The following is a 23,986-nucleotide window of genomic DNA, read 5'->3' as shown; positions in this document are numbered from 1 at the left end:
TCATCCTTGGCACTGTCTCCCATCACTGCTGCTCACTGAACCACCAACTCCTGTTGTCACTGAGACCCCACACTGTTTCCCCTGTGATGGCTCTGAGTGGACATCACCACTGAGCCACTGTTCCCTGCTTCCTTGTCCCTTATTCCCTCTCTGAGAAAGCTCGAAGATGCCTCCCATATCCATAGAGCCAGTGGGATCAGGGGATTCTAAGCAACTGTACTCTGGAAACAACATCTGAAATAGAAAGGATCCCCCCCCCCGTGGTTTTGTGGGTTGCACTCAGTGATGCTTGGGAGTTACTCCTAATTCAGTGTTCCCTGGGGGTGTTAGGAGGACCATGCAGTGCTGAGGAGGGAACAGGGGGTTTCCACATGCAAAGCATGCCTGTCAACCCTCGCCATCTTGCCAGCCCTAACCGCTTTCTTAAAGGCACACTGTACTGAAGACGCTGGCGTTTCCCTGTCAAAACCTGAGAGAGTGGGGGTGCAGGAGCAGTGCCTCCCCCACAACTTCTACCCCGAGTTAAGAGAGCCCACCCCAGTTGGGAGGGGTTGGGTAGAAAGAAAGAGCCAGATCCCAGAGTCCACCCATGGAATAGAGTCCAGAATAAGCCCCCTCTAGGCCAAGGACACCGTCTGCAAGAGGTCTAAGCTGTAAGTTGAGTGTCATTAGCCTGGGTCTGGAACACTCCTCCGTCACCTGGCAAAAATGCACTCTGGAGAGAATGCTCGCTTTCACCTGCAGACACAAAGAATCCTCCCCAAATAACTGCACACGGGAAAGGCAAGACTCAGGTTTAAAATGAAGAAGTGGGCTTGGTCTTCAAGCCCATGTTCTCCCTTCAACAGGTGTCTCCCAGTTGGGATGGGAGATGCATGCCAAAAGTAGATAATGGACCAAAATGATGACCTCTCAGTGTCTGTGTTGCAAGCTATAATGCCCAAAAGCAGAGAGGAAATATTGTCTGCCATAGAGACAGGGGGAGGGTGGGAAAGGGGGGGTACACTGGGGATATTGGTGGTGGGGAATGTGCACTGGTGGAGGGATGGGTGTTTGATCATTGTTGATGATTGTAACCCAAACATGCAAGCTTGTAACTATTCACGGTGATTCAATAAAATTTTAAAAACTAAAAAAATAAAATAAAACAGGTGTCTCGCTGTTGTGCCTCTCTGCTTGCTTATTTCACTTTGAAGAAGCTGGTGTTCTCTCTTGAACATGTACTTCTCTCTTTCTCTCCCCTCACATCTTTCTAAATCAACTTTAATAAAAAACTATCTTGCTTTACCAAAAAAAGAAAAAGAAGCAGCCAGAGCTGAATACAGCTCCACGAAGAAGCACCAGCAGAACCACACTGCTCCAGAGAGATGCCCCCCCCAGACACACAGAACAGAGATATGAGAGGCTCCAACCACGTTCCTTCTTGGCCCTGCTCACCTTGGAATACTCATGTGGAGAGCAGGTCGCAAAGATCACAAAGCCACTCTAAGCTTGAAGGGCTACTTCAGAGACACCGCACCCACCCACCCCATCTCCCGCCGTGCCTCCAGCTGCCTAGACGCATCATTTGCGCTCCCATGCCCTTTGCAGTGCTCCCTGGACCTCAGAGGCTCTGAAGCTGACTCTGGGCCTTCCCTGCTATGCTCACAAGGCAAAGTTCCAGCGGGTTGCTGTAAACACAAGCCCTCTCTTTGGCTCCGGCTTGTGGTTACCCCACACCTCTTATCGCTGCCGCCCAACTTGCACCAAGTTTCTTGCACACCACCCCGCCCCCACCCGCCCCCATCCTCTCCCCGCCCCCCAGGCATTGCACAACCAGAACAGCACAAGGCTCCAGAGACTGTGCTCAATAATAGCAAAAATAAACTTCACGCCCTGATGAAAACGCGCCGCGGAGGGGCTGAGTGCTCCCTTTGAACGCTAATGGTCTGTGGCATCTGGAGACTCAGCGGCAGGCAGCCGTGCAACCGCACCCAATGGGCGCCTGCTGCATACAGGCACGGCGCTACAGTGCCGTGAGACCAAGCCGCAGCTGCTCCACGCCTTCATAACCTTGTCCGGGGAAGAGAGAGTAAGCACGCAGCCAGCTCAGTTTCCACCGGTGTTGAGTGTCAAGGTGAAAAGACAAGAGTAACACGAGAGCAGAGGGGTTACTTTAGAGGAGACAGGCAAGATGGCAGGTCTGCAAAGGGCCCAGGGAAGAAGATTCACCATGAAGAGGAAAGTAAATGCAGAAGCGCTGTGGCCTCTGCCTGCGTGGCTAGAAGGAAGCAGCCCTGAAGAGAGCGATAAGACGTGGGGGCCAAGAGGGAAGCAGGGAACTGGCTCACGAGGTCTTGTGTGCAATACCTTAGAGGTGGGGGAGGCGCTATGTGCTCTGGGGTCATTTGCAATGCAGTGGGGGAGAAGGGCCCTGATATTTAACATCTGCATTTCAGAGAGACCGGGGCTGCCACAGCTACTGAGAATCTGGGGTGAGAGGAGGAGACTGATTAGCAGGAAGGTGAGAGGAGGAGGCTGAATCCCAGAGAACCAAGAGGAGAACCAAGCAGCCAAGTGAGGAATCAAGTGGGCTCCTAGGTTTTAAGCTGGAGCAGCTGAGTAGATGGCGGCCCGGCTTAAAAGGTCTGTGGTTCCCTCCATCGTGGGAAAGAGATGGAGCAGAGGCAGCGCAGAAGGTGGGGGTGGGTGGGAGTGGGGAGCGTGGAGGGGATGCCTCTGAGATGCCATCAGATGTTCAAGTAAAGATACCTGCTGAGAAACTGAGTTCGGAGCCAGGAGTGAGGCTGGAGGAGCAGCACATTTCCCAATCGACAGCAGGAAATGGTATCAAAAGCCACAGGACTAAATAAGGTCATGGAGGAAAAAAAAAGACATATGCAGTTCTAGAAAACCCTGGACAGAGTCCTGGGACATTCCTCCACTGAGAGGCTGAATAAAGGAGGAGGAGCCCCACAAGGCACCCAAGAAATAGTTGATGAGTAGGAGGTAAGGGGAAAAAAACCAAAGGAGCGGCTAGAGAGATAGTTTAGGGGTTAAGGCACTTGCCTTGCCCTGGTTCAAATCCTGGCACCACACAGGGTCCCCTGAGCAGGGTCAGGAGTAAGTGCTGAGCACTACCAGATGTGGTCCAACCTCTTAACCCCCCTCTCCCGCTCCCCCCCCCCACACACACACAGCAGTTCCAGGAGGGAACAGGGGACACAGCCATGAGATACAACTGGGGATATGTGACATAGTCGTTTCAATTCTGGCTGTGACAGGAACAGAGAAGCAGAGTGGACACAAAAGGGCAGGGTCTGTCATTCTGGGGAGCCATTTAAGTGTTTAAAGCAGGGCATGGGGCCGGGAGATGGTCCCTCAAAATCCAACAGCGATGAAAACTCTCTCACCCCACCGTCCCGTTCTGTAGGCACTCGCCACAGGTGACCGTAGAGCGCGCACGAGAAACAGGAACCACAGACCAAATATTAAACGCAATTGAAATAGCCCCGTGTCACTGTCAGGCCATGGAACGGCCTTCTCAGACCGACTGGGGGTGGTGACAGTGGACACGGCGGGTTGGGTCGGATACTTTCTTGGCAGGTGAGGGCAGAGGGGCGGGGCTGTACGAAGAGCAAAACCTGAGAGAAAAAGACACAGAATCATCTCAATGAGCAGAAAACATACTGAGTCCCACTCAGGACAAGTGGTTTGAGCCACAGCGACTGTTTGAGGGGACAGTGTGCGGCTGAGCCCTGGGGCTCCCACAGGCCCAGGGACATGTGCTGTGTCCCCTGAGCCATCTCCCTGGCCCTACTGATAAACCTCTTTTTGGATGGTTAAAACTTATGATTTTTACTGGGGTGACACCGGTTTGCATCATGGTGTGTGTTTCGGGAGGACTTTCTCACACCTTAAGACCCAGTGTCATCGCATCCAGCTCAAGGGTAAACTTGGAAGGGACTGGTCGGAAGCTTGTTAGGTTTTTCTCTGGCAAACACAGCAGCATGTGTTTGGCTCATTAAAATCCAGCCAGAGGGGCTGGAGAGATAGCACAGTGGGTTGGGCATTTGCCTTGCACACTGCCGACCCGGGTTCAATGCCCAGCATCCCATATGGTCCCCCAAGCACTGCCTGGAGTAATTCCTGAGTGCATGAACCAGGAGTAACCCCTGTGCATCGCTGAGTGTCACCCAAAAATTAAAAAAAAATTCACCCCGAGAGGAAGCTCAGTGGCCTGGCGTAGGCTCTGCCCGGTCAGTGTGGGCCCGGCCCCAGGCAACCACAGCGCATGCACACATGCGCACACTCACAAACCCCGCACTGCCTGCAGCAGGCCGCTCCACGCAGCTCCGAACACTCCCATCAGCAGGCCCTGTGGCTCTCAGTCTCTCAGATTTCTCTTAACTGTACCTGAGGTGAATGGTGACATCACTGACATCTGGGGGTGTAAAGTTATTTTACCTTCACCACCCCCAATCGGCCCAAGCGCCCTCGCCACTGCCCTGGGGCGGCATGCAGTCTCCTCGCCTACAGATTCCTGCCCGCGCCTTTGCTCCCTGCCTCCTGGTCACACACAGCACATCTACAGTGACCACCCCACTGGCCCTTCACCCCCCCCACATGAAGCTACGAAGCCGTCCAGCTGACTGATGTCCAGGCAGCTCAGAGAGGCCAAACTCTCCCCTGGCCCAGACACCCTGGGATTTGCCAACGAGCCTTCTCCAGCCCTCAGCTGCTAACACATCACCAGGTATGCGATCTCTGTGGGAGTGGCCTGTGGCCACCAGGGACCTGCTTCTCTCCCTGGAGGGGACGGCCAAGCCCCACCCTGGGCACCACCCTGCGTGTCACCGTGCTGCACCGGGCTGCCGGCTGCAGCCAAAGGTCCTGGCTTCTCCAGCAAGGAGGGTCCCGACCAGATCCTGAACTCCTCGTATCAGCTCCCAGGGTCTGGGCCCCAGATGCAGGCCATGCTCCATCTGCATCTCTCCCTCTCAGGCTCTCTCTGCTCCAGCCAAACAGCTTCCAGGTGGTTCCTAGATACCAAGCCTGCAGTTGCCTTGGGGTCTCTGCACCAGCTGTTCCCACGGTGGGGAATGTCCCACCTGTGTGCCTGGCCACCTCACCAATCTCCTTCACCCTCATATTCAAATGTGCTGGTGCAATGTATACTCTGACCCAGCCCGGTGCTTCAGTTCTGTTCTTCAGACGCCTGTGTGCAGGGAGAGGTTCTGCTTCCTCTGCAGCTGCCAGCACAGGGCAGTGGGGTCCTGTCATCAAAAAGGGTCCTCAGGCATCAGAAGCGAACAGCACAGGGCCCAACTCTGTGAGCTGGTCCACAGAACTAAGCTCACCACGGTGAGGAGAGAGGGTAGGAGAGGGGGTCTGGCCGGGCCAGAGAGAGGTAGGGGTGACTCTGACACACTGAATGAACCCTAGTAACTAAAATAAAACTTAAATAAAACAAGATAGTTTTAAAATAAGGAGAGCTAACATTTATTGATAACGAACCATGTGCCAATGACAGCGCATGAAGCCTATCTTATTTATTTATTGCGGCCTCCAGGCAGCGGTGGGACTGAACTCAGGGTGTGATGCATGGAAGGCATGCACACTCGCTCTCTGAGCTATCTCCCCCGTCCCCCAAAACTAATTTAATCCACACTGGCAGGCTCCTCTGCCACCGAGGGAGCTATCACTATCTGCTTTGTATAAAGAAGCACTTATAAGAGCAAGGGGCTGGCAGGGCTAGCTCAAGGACATAGGTCAACCAAGCTGTGATCTCCTGTGCATCCCTCCGGCACGCAGACGCAGAACCAACAAGCAGAACTGTGAAACCTCCAGCTTGCCTTTTGAGGTAGGCAACTATTTTCAATCCCTCTACAAGGCTCTTCATGAACACATTATACACAGAAACTCTCTCTCTCTCTCTCTCTCTCTCTCTCTCTCTCTCTCTCTCTCTCTCTCTCTCTCTCTCTCACACACACACACACACACACACACACACACACACACTCTTTCTAGATGTTTGAAATATAAACAGTGATTTTCTTTCTACTAAGAAACAAACAAAAATACCGGCATTTGCTAACAGGTACCCTCCAGGTTAATAGTTTATGTTCTGCCTGTTCAAGTATAACTTTTGAGAGTAAAGAAAGAAGAAGCTAAAGAAAGGGGGGGCAGGGATAATGTAGCAGAAAAGGTTCTTGCCTTGCATGAGGTTGACCTAGGTTCAATCCCCAGCACTCTGTAGGTCTCCCAAGCCTGCCAGGAGTGATCCCTGAATACAGAGCCAGAAATAAATTCTGAGCACTGGCCAACTTGACAAAAAAAAAAAAAAAGAAGGAAAAGTGGGGGGTAGGATAAAAATTCTGGGCCCATCCAAGCAGCAGAATGAGGGTCTCCACAGTAAGTATGGGTGACAGATAACCTTCCTCACTCTGTGACTGTAGCTTCAATTTCTCCCTGCCATTGTCCTCCTGGTCCAGGGCTGTTCCCTGTCCCACCTACACGACCCCACCTGACTCTTGAGAGGGCTACTCACTGGGTCTCCTGGTCCCAGTGGCAGGGGTCGTGAACCCCAAGGATACAGTGGGCGGCATCTGCCTTCTCAAAAGGGTCCTGAGCCTTCTTCACTAGACTATCACAGGACTCAAGGGTCCCCAAAGGGACAAAAGGAGTCCCAGGGAAATAAATCTGGGGGGAGGGGGGATAGAGATAGTTGAAGAAGAGACAGTAACCGGGCTGGCTATCTGGTTAGGCTGCATAGAGAGAACTGGTAAGCTGAGGGTCCTAGGTGAGAATGGTGGCTGTCACCCTCAGCATCTCACCTGCTGCAAAGACAAGCTCTGCTTCCCTCCCTCCTCCCTCCACAGTCCACACGCACACCTCCTGCACTGCCCTAAACACACGACGGATGTCAGGGTCACTGTTCATCTCTTTCTGCTGGCCTTCCTCCTGTCCTTCCTGTCCTTCCCTTAATGCCAGAGCTCCCCTGTGACCTCCACTCCCAATTCTCCATGAACACCACCCCTCCCCCATCCCGCTGCCCAGCCTCTATCTGAGCCCAAAGCTTGCCCTGAGCTCTAATGCCCTCACCAGTCCCCATCACAGAGCTGGTACCTGTCACTCCACCCACCACCACCCGAAGTTCAATATTTCATAAATAAACAAACAAACCAAGGTAACAAAGTTCCTTCTCTTCTATGCCCTATTTTGTTCTTCCCCACCCTTTGCCTGTAGTTAGGAGGCAAAGCTGAAGCATTTCCCGTATGTTTAAAGTCTTTCTTCTCTCTTGCTATGCAGAGGATCTACCCATTGACCACCCAGCTTCAGCAAGACCCAAGAGCCTGAGAAACGCAGACACATAGCCCATAACCCCTGACCTGCTGAGTCACAATCTGATTTGCCCTTGTTAATGTACCCAAGCAGTTTCTCTACACAGTGAACGCTTGCCTACTTGTTAATACAGTACCGAATGACATCATTTGTAGGTGATCAGTTACTGAATCTTGGCCATGTGCTAATTACAGACTGGGGTTTTAACCGCATTATTTTATTCCTGCAAAAATCCTATGTGGCCATCAGCATCATCCTTTCACTTTAGGTACAAGTCTATTGACACTGGGTTAGCTGGACCATCTTCTCAGAACCCAGAAAAGACAGGGGCCAGCTGGAGCTGAGGCTATGTGATATGACCACAAAACATTTCACCAAATTCATCAATTCCCCCAAATCCCCATATTCGTATCCCAAAGGGTAAACTGGAAAGTTAAGGACTCTGGTCCACTGCATTTCCTAATCAATTTAAGATTCTGTTTGTTAGTTTATTATAATTGTTGCTTTCTATTTGCTAGTTTATTACAATTGTTGCTTTCTGTTTGTAAGTTATTACAATTGTTGCTTTCTATTTGTTAGTTACTATAATTGTTGCTTTCTGTTTATTACAAGTGTTGCTTTCTGTTTGTTAGTTTATTACAAATGTAGTCTTTTAAAGGCAGAACAGATTATCCAGCCAAGAAGGGGTAAATTATTGGCCTGCCTCTGGCATCAACCTAAATACTCCAGGCCAAGGTACCTGGAGAAGAAAATGCCATTTTTTCATTTTTCAGAAAATGCCTTCTCTTCTTAGGACACACTCCCAAAATTTGAGAATATAAAATTATTTTCCAACTAAACGATGTGGTATGTTGCCTGCTTTATCATTTGTTCGACTAAACGGTAAAGGGATGAAAAAAATTCAACAAGAGAGCTGAGTTTAGTGAGCTGAATTTCATTCAATTCCATTCATCTAATGCCTAGCTTATTATCATCTTAATTTCACTGCCTCCGTGTATTTTACTCCATTCATATTTCCTAGTCAGTCATTTCATTTTTCCATCTGGTTTCCTTCTCTTGCTTTTCTGAGTGCACAAGCACCAAGCCACAGCCCTGAGAGGCATTAATTCTCCGGTATGTTATTCTACCTATTTAAAGTCTTTGACTGTGCTGAGAACTCAACAAGAATAATTGACCCAGAAAAACCACATCATCTGGTGGAGCACACAAACGTGGCATGCACACACCAAGAACTGCACCCAGCTCACCTGTGCAGTTTACTGCATGACTTTGGCCAAGCCCCAGCCCCTCCTGCCCCCCTTCCTTTGGGAACTAACTGTCCCTCCTCCATCCTGCCACCTTTAATAATGCTCCAGTCCCGAATGGGGGAGGGGGGTACTGCTGCTGACTCAGTTGGACCAACAGGAATCCTTCCAGGGCCATTTTATAACCGAATCAGAGACATGACTGCCCTGTCCCTGCAGAGAAATCCGAGACATGAGTCCCTTTGTGAGAAAAAAGCTAGAAGAGAAAAAACTCGCAACTCAGGAGCCACTAGTGATACTCTACCCCATGCAGAGAAACCAGTCAAGAAGAAGCAAGAATAAACCTGAAAAGTGACAGAAAGTCCGCAACTTCCAGACCCAGGGCTCCAATCAGTCATCCCTGTAGTTCCTTTATTCAATCCTACTTCCCCTGGGGTCATGTCCCAAACCTCTCTAAGGTGTTAAATGACCCCCTAAACTTGCTTTCTTAAGACCTGCAATCAAAAGACTTCAACGTTAGTATTAGCAACTTGGAAATACTTTATTTGACTCCAACAAGTTCCATGTCTTTTACATTTTTCCCCCTACTCAGATGTCTTCCTTCACGTGAATAGTTCAAGCACTAATTTCTAAGAGGGTCACATAGCATCTGCCTAAAAAGCTTTCAAAACACCACTGTAAATTACAACAGTTTTGGATTGTGGATTTGGTTTGTTCCACATGCTGTTAAAATATAATCCTAGGAGCTGGAGCAATATAGCATAGCGGGTAGGGCGTTTGCCTTGCACTCGGCTGACCCAGGTTCGATTTCTAGCATCCCATATGGTCCCCTGAGCACCGCCAGGAGTAATTCCTGAGTGCAGAGCCAGGAGCAACCCCTGTGCATCATTGGGTGTGACCCAAAAAGCAATACACACACACACACACACACACACATAATCCTAAGGAGCTAACTGCCTGAACTTTTTTTTAGTTTTAGTTTTTATTCCAAATATAACAAGACAAATTTCCTTCTGAAACCATCTTTTCCTTTATATGCTCAATTATATCCCCTGCTTAAATTACTTGAAATACAAATTGGCGGTGATCCATTCACTGATGGGTATTTTAAGTTAGAAAGCACAAAATAACACCAACAAACCACACAAAGTCAGGCTTTAGCTCCTCATTGAGAATCACCACCATAATGGACGTGAAAATTTCCACCTTAATTACATGCTTTTGCATCGCAATCAAATAGACTTTGACTTAATAGACTACACTGCAGTCCAACTAAAATCAATCCAGCAAACTCTAGTTCTCACATCTCTTACAATCACCAGAGACTCCACATTCACTACAGACCCTCCTTCTAGTCATGATTCTGAAAATTCTGGCATGCTACTAAAGGCAGATGCTAATAATAATGCAACCTTTCTCATATAGTTGTTTCCCCCACTCCCAAGAGTATTGCTAGGTATCCAAGGAAGACTGGATCTAAGACCCAGGCAAATACCAAACCCTCAGAAGCTTAATTCCTTACATATGATAAGCATGGTATTTGCTTATAATCCACACAATCTTACTATACACTTTAAGTCATCTCTGAGTTTCTTATAACACCCAATACAGTGAAAATACCAAGTTACAAGCATGTTATGTTTCTTGTTTATGGGAAAGCGACAAGGAAGTAGAGTGTGTGTACAAGTTCTATATAGAAGCAACCATCACAGATCCAGCACAGAACACAAGTTTCTGATGAGCAGTTAACTTGACCCCAGCTATCGAATCGCTGAATGGCAGGCAGTCTGTAAACTAGAACTATTCCTCATCTTCGAATCCCTGCATCATGTGTCCAGAAGTCTGTAAAAATAGTCTTGAATTTTGAAGTTAGGGAAAGAACATGACCAAGGTCAACATTAAGTAGAACAAGAATTAGGATGCAGATCCAAAGAGTTTTTACAACAGTATGGAGATTTCCAAACACTGATAAGATGCTAATAGAACCAAATCACTCACTCCCAAAAGTATGGTTCTTTCAAACTGTCCTTAAAACAAATGAATTTTAACAAAATGAATTTTAACAGCAATAAATATTAAGTATTTTCCACTTAAGTCTGATCATATTAGACATGTGGGGCAAGACTGGAAAGTTCTCCGTCTCTGCTTACTTTCTCCAAGCTTCCCATTTGCACACAACACTATGCTTGCTTGCTAATCTTGCTGACATATTTATTCTCATGTTATACCATAGACTTTGGTGCACATAAGACCATAGAAAACACTTATCTGATATTAGATTTGGTCATTTAAAATGAAATAGACCAGAAATATATGGCATCTAAGTTCTTACATTTCATCTTTATATGCATTTCCTTTCACTTAAAATATCTATTTAATTAATGAACTATGACTTACAAAGTTATTGATAGCTGAGTTTTAGACATATAATGTTCTAGCACCAATCCCACCACCAGTTTCAACTTCCCTCCAGTAGTGTTTCCAAGTTCCCTCCCCCACCTCACCTTAACTGGCTCATTTTAAAGTCTGGTGGTTGTAGTTTGGATCTCATGTTTCCTTTATTTTTCAGAAATAATACAATTAATATTTTGGAAAAGGCTGCAAGATGCAACTTATTTGTGATGACTCAGGGCCGTCAAAATTTAAAGGTATTTATACAAAACTATGAGCAGCGGTTTAAGCAATATTTTGCAGCTGAGCACAATATTTGTTGAGTGAAAAGATGGTGCATGACATACTATGGAAAGGACTCTTCTGGATACTTAAATTTAGGATTGCAAGCTTCTCTTGAAAGCAAAGGAAAAGTGACACAAAATGCACTGTTTACAAATCAAACATCATTACATAAGTCTTAGGTAGGTTGAAATATTTCCAATCAGCAAGAAACTCTCAAGCAAATGTAGCAATTCACAAATAAAAGGTAGCAACATTAAGTGGTTATAGTAAAACATGCATAATTACATGAGTTGCTAAAGTAAGCTGGAATCCTGACTAATTCCCAGACAGCTCACTTTTCCTGGGGGTTATTGTTGACACTACTTTACCGGATTAAACCCTCAGGCACAAACTCCTGGAAACTCCAGGATTCCAAAGGAGAATTAGAAGAGGTAAAGAAAAGGTTAACAAAATTACATAAACTGCAGGCTTATCGCAAAGGGAAAAATGTATTTTTGTTACTGCAATAAAACTTAGGAAGAGTTTGGCTGCTGTGATGTGTGCGTTTGTCAGAGGTGACATTCCTAAATTGCTAAAGAAGTTGAAAGGAAGTTCAAATGCACTTCAGTGAGACCAGGTATTATTAGGCTAAGAGAAGAGAAGTCATTTTCCCCCAACCTCTTTTAAAACACTTCAACGAAACACAATGTGTCCAGGTTCGGGCTGACTCTCACCAGCTCAAAAACTTAAGAAGGAAAAAGCCAAAGACGAAACGCAATGCTTGAGGCGGGTGGAGGGAGGTGGTGTCATTTTAAACAACTTCATCAAATTGAGAATGTTCTCTAAACACTTCCCAAGGTTCCATCGGTCATTTCGTTCGCGCTGGCAAAAAGGCCCATGGACGTCGGTCGATACCCCAAGTCCGGGAGGCGGCTTCCCTCTCCCGCGGATGCTGCCAGACTGCAGTGGATAAGGTCACGCTCGCGCTCCCCAGGATCCTGCAACTTTCAGGGCTTGGCCAGCAGCTCCTCGCTCGGTCCACACACCCCTCCCCCGCCCCCCATCCTACAGAGAAGAAAACTGCCGGAGTTCCTCGCCCGGGGCCGGCCTCGGGCGGTTTTCAGACCCTCCCACCGCAGTCCGCAGAGCCCGCAGCGGCGCGTTCTGCAGGGGAGAGCCCGCGGTGCTCACCTTTCCAGGCGTCCCCTGAGCCTCAGCGTCCCGGTCCGCCCGCTGAGACCCCCGCCCCCATCCTGCCGTCACCCCGCCGGCTGCCCTTCCGCAGCTGGACTCGGGCCTGGCTCCCCAAGGTTGGGGAGGAGGGGTGCGAGAAAGACGCCCCGCCGCGCGCCTCTCCAGCCCCGCACGGCAGCCTGGGCGCTGCGGGAGAGGGTGCGGAGGACCATGCCGAAGGCCCGCGCGATGTTTATCGAGGCGATATCTTTGCTCAAAAGATTCCTTGGGGTCCACTAATGTCGCCTTTAAAGGAGAGGGGGATGGAGGGGGAGGACCGAGTATGTCAGCCGCAGCTCAGATCTCCGCGATCACCCGTCTCGTATCCGCGGAGAGGTCCGGGATGCTCCGGACGCTGCCAGCCGCGGACAGGTACACCTGTCCCCCCATCCCCCCGCTACCCCCGCCGTCCATGTGAGAAGGCATCGATCCCTGCGACTTCAAGCCCAGCAGCCCCCGCCGTGGCTGACGCCCGGGCCGCAGCCATGCCCCGCACAAACTTCTTCCCGCGGGCTCGCGCTGCGGGGGCTGCCCGACCGGTGGCTGGACTGAACCGGGTGTGTGTGTGGGGGGGGGGGGGTGCATCGGCCGCGAGGTACAGATGCAGACGGGACTCCCGCATCTTGCAGCCGGCCCTAGCTCCAGAGTCGGTCCAGGTGGCCCCCGGATGGCCGAGACGGGTGCGCGCGCGCCACCGGGCAGGGGGCACCGAGACGCCCGCGACCGGGGAACTGGCAGCCCCAGAGGACGTGCAGCCCAGGGCCGGGGCCCCGTTCAGACAGCCCGGCCCGCAGCCGCAGCAGCAGCAGAGCAGAAGGTGGAGGAGGAAGAGGAGGAGGAGAAGGAAGAAAGGGACCGCGCGCCGCAGCCCGAGCCCTTACCGAGTGGTTTACCCCCCACATCAGGACACTGAGCAGCGGATCGCTGGCCCGAAAGAGCTTCACTTTCTGCGCCACGAAGTGCTTCTTCTTGGTCTTGGTCTTGCTCGCGAGGACGGAGGACCCCAGGTTGCCGGGGGTCGCCATGGCCGCCGCCTCTGTCCCCCTCCACCGCCGCGCTCCCGAGGCCGGGGACCCGCCCTCTACACGCCGGCCCGGGGAGGCAGCCGCATCCCCCTGGCGGCGGCCCCGGCGCGCCGTGCCCAGCTCCGGCCGCCCGTGCGCTCCGCCTGGCTCCGCCCGCCGCGCCCGCGCCGCCCGCCGGGGAGGGCCGCTGCGCTCGGCTCGAGCCGGGCCCGGATCCCGCCGCCGCCGCTCGGCGCTCAGCCCGCGGCTGGACCAGGCGCGCCCGGGCGGCTTCCGCGTTGGGCGCCGGCGTCATGACGCAGGGGGCGGGCGGGCAGCAGCTGCGGCGCGGCAGGCGGGGCGCGGGGCGCGGTCGCGGGACCGTTAAGCTGCGCCCCGGTGCCCCGGGTGCTGCCCGGGCTGCGTCGCGCTCCGGCCGACCCCGGCGTGCGGCGCGGAGAGCTCGGGGACTCCCTCGTGCCGAGTACCCCTCCTCCTGCTCCTCTCGGAAACGAGAGCCCGGGATGGGGGGTCGCGGGGAGACCCGAGCGGAGACGCCCCAAGACGCGACGATCGGGCGGAGGCAGGAGGTGCTGGGAAGCGCCGCTTACCGAGCTGGGGAGAGGCGCGGCGCGGGTGCAGACCTGCGCGTCCCCGGGTCCAGCTCGCGGGGACGAAGCGCGCCGCGTCCTGAAATGGATTTCTTACTCCCTTTGAGCCTCGGGCCTGCCCGCACGCGGAAGGGGTGACCCACCTTCACAGGCTGTCGCCCACCGCCTCCTGCATCCCGCCCCTCCTCACGCACAGCTCTGGACTCCTCATCTTGGAGCTTCAGCTCTAGCCTGGAGCATCCTGCCCCGGACCGCACCTTCCCTTTCAAACCCTCCGCGACGCTTTTGCCTTCCCTGCAAGAACGTCCACTCACCTGCTCCCACGGACACCCGTTCAGCAGCTTCACCCGCTCCTGGGCTCAGTCTTTAGTACGAGAGTACCTGAGCACCACAGGAAGCTTCCCTTCCACGTGTGTCTTCCGGCTGTCCATGTAACATCCCCCCAGTAATTATCTGCCTGTCCTTTGTACTTACCCTGCCAGCCCTCTTATCAAGCGTTTGGCTGTCCAAGGGGTTGAAAGACCCTCCCACCCCCAAGGAGCTCGAGTATCATGGGGACACGGAGTAAACATCGTTAGGGTCACCTTTGTTTGTTTCTTTGTTTTCTTTGCTCTGACCTCATCTAGTTCTTCACATTTCAGGAGGAGATGCCGGGAGCCCCACACCTGGCAGGCCTTTGGGTATATTTCTAACTCTATGTTCAGGGACTAATGGTCCAAGGCTGGAACCAGAAAGCACCTTAGCCTGTGTCCCATCTCTGCTTCATACTCCCCTTCCACCCCCCCCACCCCCCGCTGATATCTGCTTGGCCAGCATCCGTCTAAACATGTAGTGAGAAGTCACGGGATTGTCTCTTTCTTACACTTATTTGAATAAACCAGTTAACCTCTAAGCTTCTGGTTCTTTCTGTTAATAAAGGATAAGGATGAATCTGGGCCTGATCATAACATTCTGAGCTGCCTCCTTCACTTGGTTCAAATGGAAATCAGCAGGAGACAGCAGCAATGTGAAGCCCTCTCTCCATTCAGCACCACACACACACACACACACACACACACACACACACACACACACAGTAAAATGCAGATGACCACTAAACGTCTCCTCTGACCTCAGAGAAGTGCTTCGCTGAACTGCTGTGCAATGAAATAATCTGTACATCAATAATTCACAGGCACCTAAAGCAAAGTTCAACCGCTTCTCCCCACATGTTGCTTATTTTTCTATTACACTGGAAATGAAATTCATATCACTCAACTACCCCAGCTAGAAGCCCATTTGTTTAACAAAATGTCTTTGACCTGAGCTTGGAGCGCTTGAAAGTGGAGTCATTGCTGATTACTGCCGCCCAGCCTCACTCCACACACACTCCTTCCGTCCCCACCTTGAAACAATTGTTCTCAAATGTCATCTCCTCCCTTTCACTCTCACAGTCCTCTTTGCTGAAATGAGTCCATCCACCTCAGTGCTTCCATCGTACTTGATTTGCCCCGTAACTGCTCTTATGTTTAACTGAATGTTAATAATGCAAGGCAATTGCTAAGAATGCTTAAAAATTGAATTTGGTCATGATGCATGCTGAATGAATTTCTAGGAAGGGGAGCTGATACCTGAGGGACTGTATTAGGAGAGGTTTTGTGTAAAGGATTATCGCTAATAGAAGCCAACAGAGACACAACTTGGGGAAAAAATCTATGTGGGGCCTGGGAGGTATTAGTACACTGGGATTGAGCACATGCATTGCACACAAGAAGCCCGGGTTCCATCCCTAGCACTGTATGCGTATGGTCCCCTGAGCATCACACCAGGAGAAACTCCCAAGCACAGAACTGAGAGTAGCCCCTGAGCTCTCCTGGGAGTGTGACTCCAACCCCTCTCCCCCAATAAAAGGATAGTTAGAAAGCTAACACAAAAGCTAAGATTCTTGCCTTGCATGCACTCGGCCCTGTTTCCAGACCCAGTGCTGGGCCTCTGAGCACTGCTGGGAGTGACTTCTGAGCACTGCAAGTTGAACCCCAAACAACCCCCCCTTCAGAAAAAATCCCTGTGGCATTTTCAAATAGCAGTGAGAGTACTTGTAGTTTCTCTTTGGTTTTATTTTTAGGCCATATCCAGTCATGCTCAGGGGTGCTTCACTCGGGGGTTGCTACAGGTGATGCTCAGAGGACCATAGGATTACACAGGCAAAGCATACACACTACACACTACTCCCTCAAGCTATCTCCTTGGCACCAGGACTTAAAGGACTTTTTCAGGTTTTCTTTTTTTCTTTTTTGTCTTTTAGTTTTTATTTTTGGGTCGCACCCAGTGATGCTCAGGGGTTACTCCTGGCTCTCAGTCAGGAATTATTTTTGGTGGTGCTCAGGGATCCATGTGGGATGCTGGGGATCAAACCCAAGTAGCCCACATGCAAGGCAAGTGCCCCACCTGCTGTACTAACCCTTGAGCCCCTTAAAGTTTTTTTTTAAGGGGAGTTAGGCCATGTAACCCTGGCTTCCCCTTTGCTCTTGAGGCTGGATGTCATGCCCACAGCTCACCTCTGGACGCCATCTTATCGCACCAACAGCCTGGGTCAAGAAACTCCCAGTTGAATCCCAAATGGATTAGCTCCCTACAGAGATGTCTCTGAAACCCAACTGTTTAGTCTTAGAATTTCAGAACCATGTGGCCGCTTTTGTGGCCACATGACCTCTCATGATATACAGAATGAGCAATGGAAAATAAATTATCTAGTGTCTGCCCCTGGGCTGGAGAGATAGCACAGCGGGTAGGGCGTTCACCTTGCACAAGTCAGACCTGGGTTTGTTTCCTCTGCTCCTCTCAGAGAGCCCAGCAAGCTATGAGAGTATCTTGCTCACAGGGCAGAGCCTAGCAAGCTACCTGTGGCATATTCAGTATGCCAAAAGCAGTAACATCACAATGGAGACATTACTGGTGCCTGCTTGAGCAAATTGATGAACAGCAGGATGACAGTGACAGTGACAGTGACAGTGTCTGCCCCTGGTAGGCAGCTTGAATGGTAGTGGGAAAATTCGAGCAAAATATAGTGCTCAAAAGTAGAGAGACAGTATCAGGGAAATTGCCACAGAGGAAGGGTGAGAACTAGGATTGGGGCGGTGGGGGTGGGGATAATGGGGACATTGGTAGTAGGAAAATTTGCACTGATGGAAGAATGGGTGTTCTATCATTGTATAACTGAATTTCAAACATGAAAGCTTTGTAAGTGTATATCATGGTGATTCAACTAAAAAAGTCTTTTTAAGGGCACTTTTGCCCAGCTATATTAAGATGTAATTGCTATCTACATTGTATAAGTTTAAGATTATGGCGTGAAATTTTAATACACCTGTATAGTGTGAAATGATTCCCACAATAGGATTAACACCTTGATCCCACATAATTAGTGTGTGTGTGAGTAGCAGTTAACTTCTACTTTCTTAGCAACTTTTCAAATATATAATACAGAATTAGTTAAGGGAAAGGACTTGAAGTGATTTTGCATGGTTTGAATGCCATTTAATATAATGCCATGAGTAAATAAAAGAGTAAAATTATTTTCTCAGTGACCTTCCACATTAGCTGCGGTATTTCTACAAGTCACAGAGCTGACCTCAGAGAGTAAACAAGGCAGTTCTCAAATTATATCCATTAGACAACTAAGTTGTCCTAAGATGAAAGTGATTTCCTGACTATTGAGGAATGCTGAGCTCGGAATCAGAGGCCGACACTCCCAACAAAGACCTAATGTTTCTCCTTTCCCTGTTGTGTTCACCACAAATTTTTAAGTGAATAAATGAGAAGGAAACATTGTTACTATTTTTGAGGGGAAGTGCAGTGCGTGGGGGCTTATCCTAGCTCCAGGACCTTTCCTGGCAGTGCTCAGGGAACTGTGCAGTCAGTAAGCATCAGGGATCAAATCCCAGGCTCCCTCGAAGGTATTGTAGCCCTTTGAGCTATCTCCCCGACCCATTTCCCACATTTTATTTATTTAGTTTTCGGATTGAACCCAAGCTTATCTCACAACAAAGGTGTGTGTGTGTGTGTGTGTGTGTGTGTGTGTGTGTGTGTGTATAAAGCTTCCTTACCCAGGAAACTCCAGGCTTTAATGAGAAACACTTTATTTTTAAAAATTAGATTACTTTAGACAATCTATTTAAACGAGGGTTAGATACCAGGAGGATTGAGCAACTGACTCCTATTTCCCTTTAGAGTTTGTGGGGTAGGGAAAGAATGTATATCTTAAACAGACTGGTCAGACTGGCAGGACCTGAAGAACCCAAAGCACTGTCATTCCACAAAAGCCTCCAGAAGAGACAGGACTGGAGAGAAAGAAGTGGGACTTTCTGGCCCATGAGGGCCTTGTGGTCATGGGAGGGCCAGCAAGAAGAACCCGTGCTCCAGTCATTGCATTTGGCCTAGTGGGCACTGCATGTCGGTGGGTCTTTCATCCAGGATGCAAGAGATGCTCCCGTAACCAAGATCACTCGGAAGAAAGGAAATTGTTGGAAAGGTTGGAAGGGTCCCTGATCCTGGTTTGATACTATGGCTTTTCACTTTATTTTACTAATGACATTATCCTTGAAAAGTAAGGTGGAAGTGTGTTCTGTTGGCTGAAGTATGCAATACTAGAAGTTGAAATAGGATTGAGGCTGTGATTTTTTTTTAATCTTTTCATTTGTGAGGCTGTAGCGATAGCACAGCGGGTAGGGCGTTTGCCTTGCACGTAACAGACCCAGGTTCGAATCCCAGCATCCCATATGGTCCCCTGAGCACCACCAGGAGTAATTCCTGAGTGCAGAGCCAGAAGTACTCCTGTACATGGCCGGGTGTGATCCAAAATGCAAAAAAAAAAAAATCTTTTCATTTAGGGGTCAAAGAGATAGCAGAGGGCACTTGCCTTGCACATGGCAGACCCATTTATTGGCAGATATTTTGCTGGCCTGACTTGGGAGACCAGATTGGAAGAAGACTGCATGTAAGGGAAGGGGATGACTCCCAACCATGCTCATCCTCTGACCTATTCCGTGCTCCCCAAGCTGGGATGAGCTCTTGGAAGCAGAGGCTGGGGGTAAGGCAACATTTCATTTTTATCATAGACACCTTTAGAAAGGAAACAGAAATCCCCAATGCTGAGAGAACAATTAACTGAATGACCCAGTCAGTCTGTGTGGAAAAACTGTATTTGCACAGAAAATGTAATAACATAAAATCACCATGATATTAAATATGAGTGAAATTAAAACAGGATACAACATGTGAATTGTATGATTTTCATATTTTGAAATGTTTACATGTGTATAAAGAGGCCAAAGGAAGATGCATCATTCACTAACAGTTATACTTAATGGTGCAGTTTGGATTAGGGGTGATTTTAAAAAATATTTTTCTGCACTTTTGTTACTTTTATGATAGGTCATTTAAAACCTTAAACCATTTCCCCTGGTTAAATAACCATGTAATAGTGGCTTTTAACATATTGCCTCAGTTCTCATCTAAAAACTACCTTTTAAGTTGTTCCATGCTGTTGATGGGTTTTTTTTTGTGTTTGCTTTTTTTTTTTATAATTTAAACAGCATAAAGCAAAGTTTATAGCAGAAAAGTTCATTTTCCTGTGTGCCAAAGAAGGGGAAGTACCTCTAAATTCACCAGAAGTCCACAAGAAAAAGGAATCTGGTTAAGGGAGCATGGAGCAGGACCATGGTCCTGAATCAAGTTCCAGCACTACATTTGGTCTCCAAGCAGAGAGCCAGAAGAGACCCCTGAGCACAGACTTAAGAGACTGTTCACCCCATAATGGGAAAAAGATCCTACAAATATGAGAAAAATTGCTGTGCTCCTTTCTCTATTACACTCACATTCCCAAACCAGAGAGCTTCTAATTTGCTTTTCCTGTTTTGTTTAAGAAAAAGTTAAAAAAATAATAAAATAACCCAGAAGAAAGACACAAAATTAGTACTATTAATAAACATATTAACTGCCTACAAAATAGTCTAGCTTTGAAGTTTTGCTACTTGGACTACTAGCATGTTCACTGAATTTAAGCTTAGTATGAAAACGTCACTGCATTTCTATGTAATTTATGAATTATCTTTTATTATATAAGTAAACATGGAGATTATAAAGATAGCAAAGAACCCTTCAAAAATTAAGTGCTAGTCATAGCTGAAAGTTTAATTGCAAAATTATAAAAATATTTTCTGATATATATTAAAACAAAAAAAAATTTTTAAACATTAAAAAAATTAAAAAATTAAAAAATAAAACAAGTAGCAGTAGAAGACCCTGGCTCAGCTATAGAGAGCATATATACCTCAGTGCATGAAGCTTTAAGTTCAATACCTGACCTCCTCCAAGAGCTCTTTATTAAGTGCATATAAAAGACAATATGTTTTTTGCCTGTATGAAATGAACTCATTGCAATGTGTTCAATAGAATGAGGCCATAGAATTTCTAATGATAATAGTAATAATAACGTGCAGCCCAAGAGAGTCAATTGTTCCAGAAAGGGACAGGAGATAGTTGCCCGGTGGGAAACACTTTTCTTGCTTATGGCTGTCATTGTCAGTTCAAATGTTGGCACCACCTATAGTTCTTGGAACCTCGAACTGCGTCGCTCCTGAGCACAGAGCCAGGAATATCCCCTCAGCACCACTGGGTGTGGCTCCAAAACAAAAACAAAAAGAAGGGTCGCCTATTCCTAGCTGAAAGCAAAGCCACTGATGATCTGGTATGACCTTCGGAAGCTGGCACTCAGCCAGACTGCTGCCAGGGCAATCAGGCCCTTGGTCCTATCTCTGGGCACACTCTAAGTGAGAAGCAAGGGACCCCAGCTGTGTGTGGTGACCCTAGCAAGAAGAAGGGACCGACCAAAGAATGGTTGAAGTCTGACTCTTCGTTCTAGAGTGAAGCCCAGGACTCTAGGTGGGAATGAGAGTCCGGGGGGACTAATGGCACAGTAATGGCAACAGTGTCAGCAGAAACTGCTCTGAGATCCAGACGCCTCATTCAAGGATGAGAAATAGTCAGACCCTCAGGCATGAGACCCCGGGAGCCTGCACTGGCAAGGCAGGGAGGACTCCTATGGCTGAGCTTCTGGCACAAGTTTGGCCTTTATTCTAAGCACCCATGAAGCTGTAGGTAAGCTAAGAATTTGTTTATAAAAAGATCTGAGGGGCAAGGGGTAGGGGTGGGTGCTGATATGAAGAAACAGATTAAAAACATATCAACATGGAACCAGAGTGATGGTACAGCAGGTAGGGTATTTGCCTTCCTTGTGACCGACCCAGGTTCCATTTCCCGGTATCCCATCTGGTCTCCTGAGCACCACCAAGAGTAATTCCTAGGTGCAGAGCCAGGAGTAACCCCTGTGTGTCAACTGGTGTAACCCCCCAAAAGCTAAAAATAAATAAATAAACCAATAACTCCTTTAGCCCACACTGTTCCTTAAAAAAATCCAAAAAAAAAAAAAAAAGGAAAAACACATCAAAGAAGCCCAAGATAAAGTACAGCAGGTAAGGCACTTCCCTTGCATATGGCAGACCTGGGTTTGAGCCCTGGCACCTCTAAGGAGTGACCTTAGAGCACAGAGCCAGGAGTAAGCCCTGTGTATCGCTGGATGTGGCCCCTAAACCCTGTATAGATAGTTAGAGAGATAGATAAAGCAACCAATGTCAAAGACTCAGAGGAACTCAGGTACTAGATGATGGTGGCCTGAACTTAAATCTAACTACAGAGATAAGAGGGAGGAAATGGACATGTTCATTGGAGCCAGGTAGGCTGGAGGTGGAGAAAGTTCAAGTGTGGTCTGACCTCCACAAAGTGGATAAGTCAGGGCACTCAAGCCTGTAATCGAGGAACACCCTGACTCAGGCACCCACTTACACAAGAATGCCCCTGAAGAGAAACTTGCTTTATCAGAGGACTTTCACAATTAGAACATAGCCTTGGCTGGGTTGGGTGCTATACTTAAAAAAAAAAGTGAATTTTGAGATCAGCCTTGGGAACCCTTTTAGGGATCAAAGGAAGGTTCCCAGGTCTCTGCTACCCTCCAGCATGAACTAGAACAGGCAAAACTCTAACAAAGCACAAGAGTCCCCTGACGTTGCAAATGTCAAAGGCTGGTTAACCCTCTGCAGGGGCCCCTCCATGCAGAGGGAAGATTCAAATTGGAGAAAGGAACAAGAGGTTCTAGAGATATCCCCATTCCTCCCCAAGCCGTTTGTACTTTCAGTTCCAAAAATGCACTGTTTTGACAGCCTGCCAATACCTCAGAGTCTTAGACCTAGTGTTGGGGTGTGCTATAATGATACTCCTTAAGCACACCTGAGTTCACAGTGCTCCTTCTCCCAAACCATGGGTGCTACTATTTCAGCACCCTTCTTTCAGCCTGATGTTATAGTAGAGTCTGTACATCTGAACTGTGACACCTGTATGTACTAAGATCTCAGAATTCTATGCAGCCCATTGTCACAGCATAAAGATACAAACTTGAGAGGACTGTCACTTGCAAGTCTGGGTTACAGAACTGAAAATGCCAAACCAGAGAGAGAACTGGAGGGTTAAAGCGATTGCCTTGCACACAACTGACCCCAGTTCAACCCCTGGTACCCTATAGGACACCATAAGCCCTGCCAGGAGTAAACCCGAAAAAGACAAAAGAAAGCATCAAGCTAGGCTTGAATTTTACAGGCAAGAGAGACTCAATCAGAATATTCATGCGTCTTGTGCTTTCATCTTCAGCGCACTGGGTTTCTTCCTTAGAGAGTTGGCAGAAGACTGACTTCCAATAAAGAATTCTGCTTTCCCCCTAATTAATGTAGGCTTTTTCTGTTTTGGCTTTCATATTTAAATTTTTAAGACAAGCATAATAGTGATATTTAAAAACTTTATAAAATAGAACTGGGGACAAATCTAAAGTCAGAGATAGTTTCATTATTTCATGCCCTCCTCCACCTCATGTGCACATAAAATAGGTGTTGAGGACCTAGAAGATTCTGAACACACAAAGATGAATAAGACACAACCCTTGTCCTAGGAAAGCTCATGATTTAGTGACACCAAGCCTTTTCAGCTCTGCTGGGTATGCCTCTGATAGCAAGACTAGAGGTGTGCCCAGAGAAGGTCATTCGACCATCTGTGGACTGGAGGAAGGAAGGGAAAGTGGGTAGTGAGAGCAGAAAGGGTGGACTGGAAATTATAGGACTCAGATAAGCATGCAACAGAATCACCAAATTATCAGATTAATATATTCCTTTCAAAGGTTCAAACAAAAAGGGCCGGAGCAATGGTACAACAGGGAGGGCACTTGCTTTGCACTTGGCTGACCTGGATTCAATCCCCCGCTTTCCATATAGTCCCTTGTGCACTGCCGGGAATGATTCCGAAGTGCAGAGCTGGAAGTAAATAACCCCTGAGCACTGCCAGGTGTGGCCCCCAAAACAAAGAAAATTAAAACATTCAAATGAAAAGTGTGCAGGTCTCAGAGGCCCCCATGCTGGGTGGTGACCATCATGGGGCTTCCGCCATCCGTCATCAAAACAACAACAAAAGGGAAGGGGGTAAATAAAATAAAAGCTTAAAGAGTATGGGCTAGAAAGGAAAATTCTCCCTTCCACTCTTCCACCCCACCTCACTCTCTACTTAGCCGCCTGCCTCACCCTGCCCTACCCCCACCCCCACACACCCCCATTCCCTCTGTTGCCACGTGTATTAGTAGGAATATGGGTATCTCCAGTTTTCTTAAAGTTTCAGTTACTCCATTACCTTTTCACAAAAGGCCACATTAGTGCCTGTTTCTGCTCACGAAAAACAATTTAAAGAGGATCTTTGCTTTTAAGACAAAATGTGAGAAGCAAAAATAACATTCAGCATTTATTTTATATCAGCTGTTCCCCAGCACCCCATATGGTCCCCTGAG

General features: G+C 48.3%; 1 protein-coding gene across 2 annotated transcripts in view; it reads right to left on the bottom strand.

Annotated features, from left to right (window-relative positions):
- Positions 1-13,622, bottom strand: part of PIP4K2A (phosphatidylinositol-5-phosphate 4-kinase type 2 alpha) — a 173,277-nt gene extending 159,655 nt beyond the window's left edge. For both annotated transcript variants that reach the window (XM_055146870.1, XM_055146872.1), the window contains exon 1: positions 13,337-13,622. In XM_055146870.1, coding sequence (XP_055002845.1) covers positions 13,337-13,480 — 144 coding nt within the window. In that variant the 5' untranslated portion in view covers positions 13,481-13,622. The remainder of the gene's footprint in view (positions 1-13,336) is intronic.
- Between the last annotated feature and the right edge of the window lie 10,364 nt (positions 13,623-23,986).

This window comes from Sorex araneus, chromosome 9 (assembly GCF_027595985.1).
Source record: "Sorex araneus isolate mSorAra2 chromosome 9, mSorAra2.pri, whole genome shotgun sequence".
Lineage (NCBI taxonomy): Eukaryota > Metazoa > Chordata > Mammalia > Eulipotyphla > Soricidae > Sorex > Sorex araneus.
The sequence above is the reverse complement of the archived record's forward strand: the minus strand, read 5'-3'. Positions and strand labels throughout refer to the sequence as shown.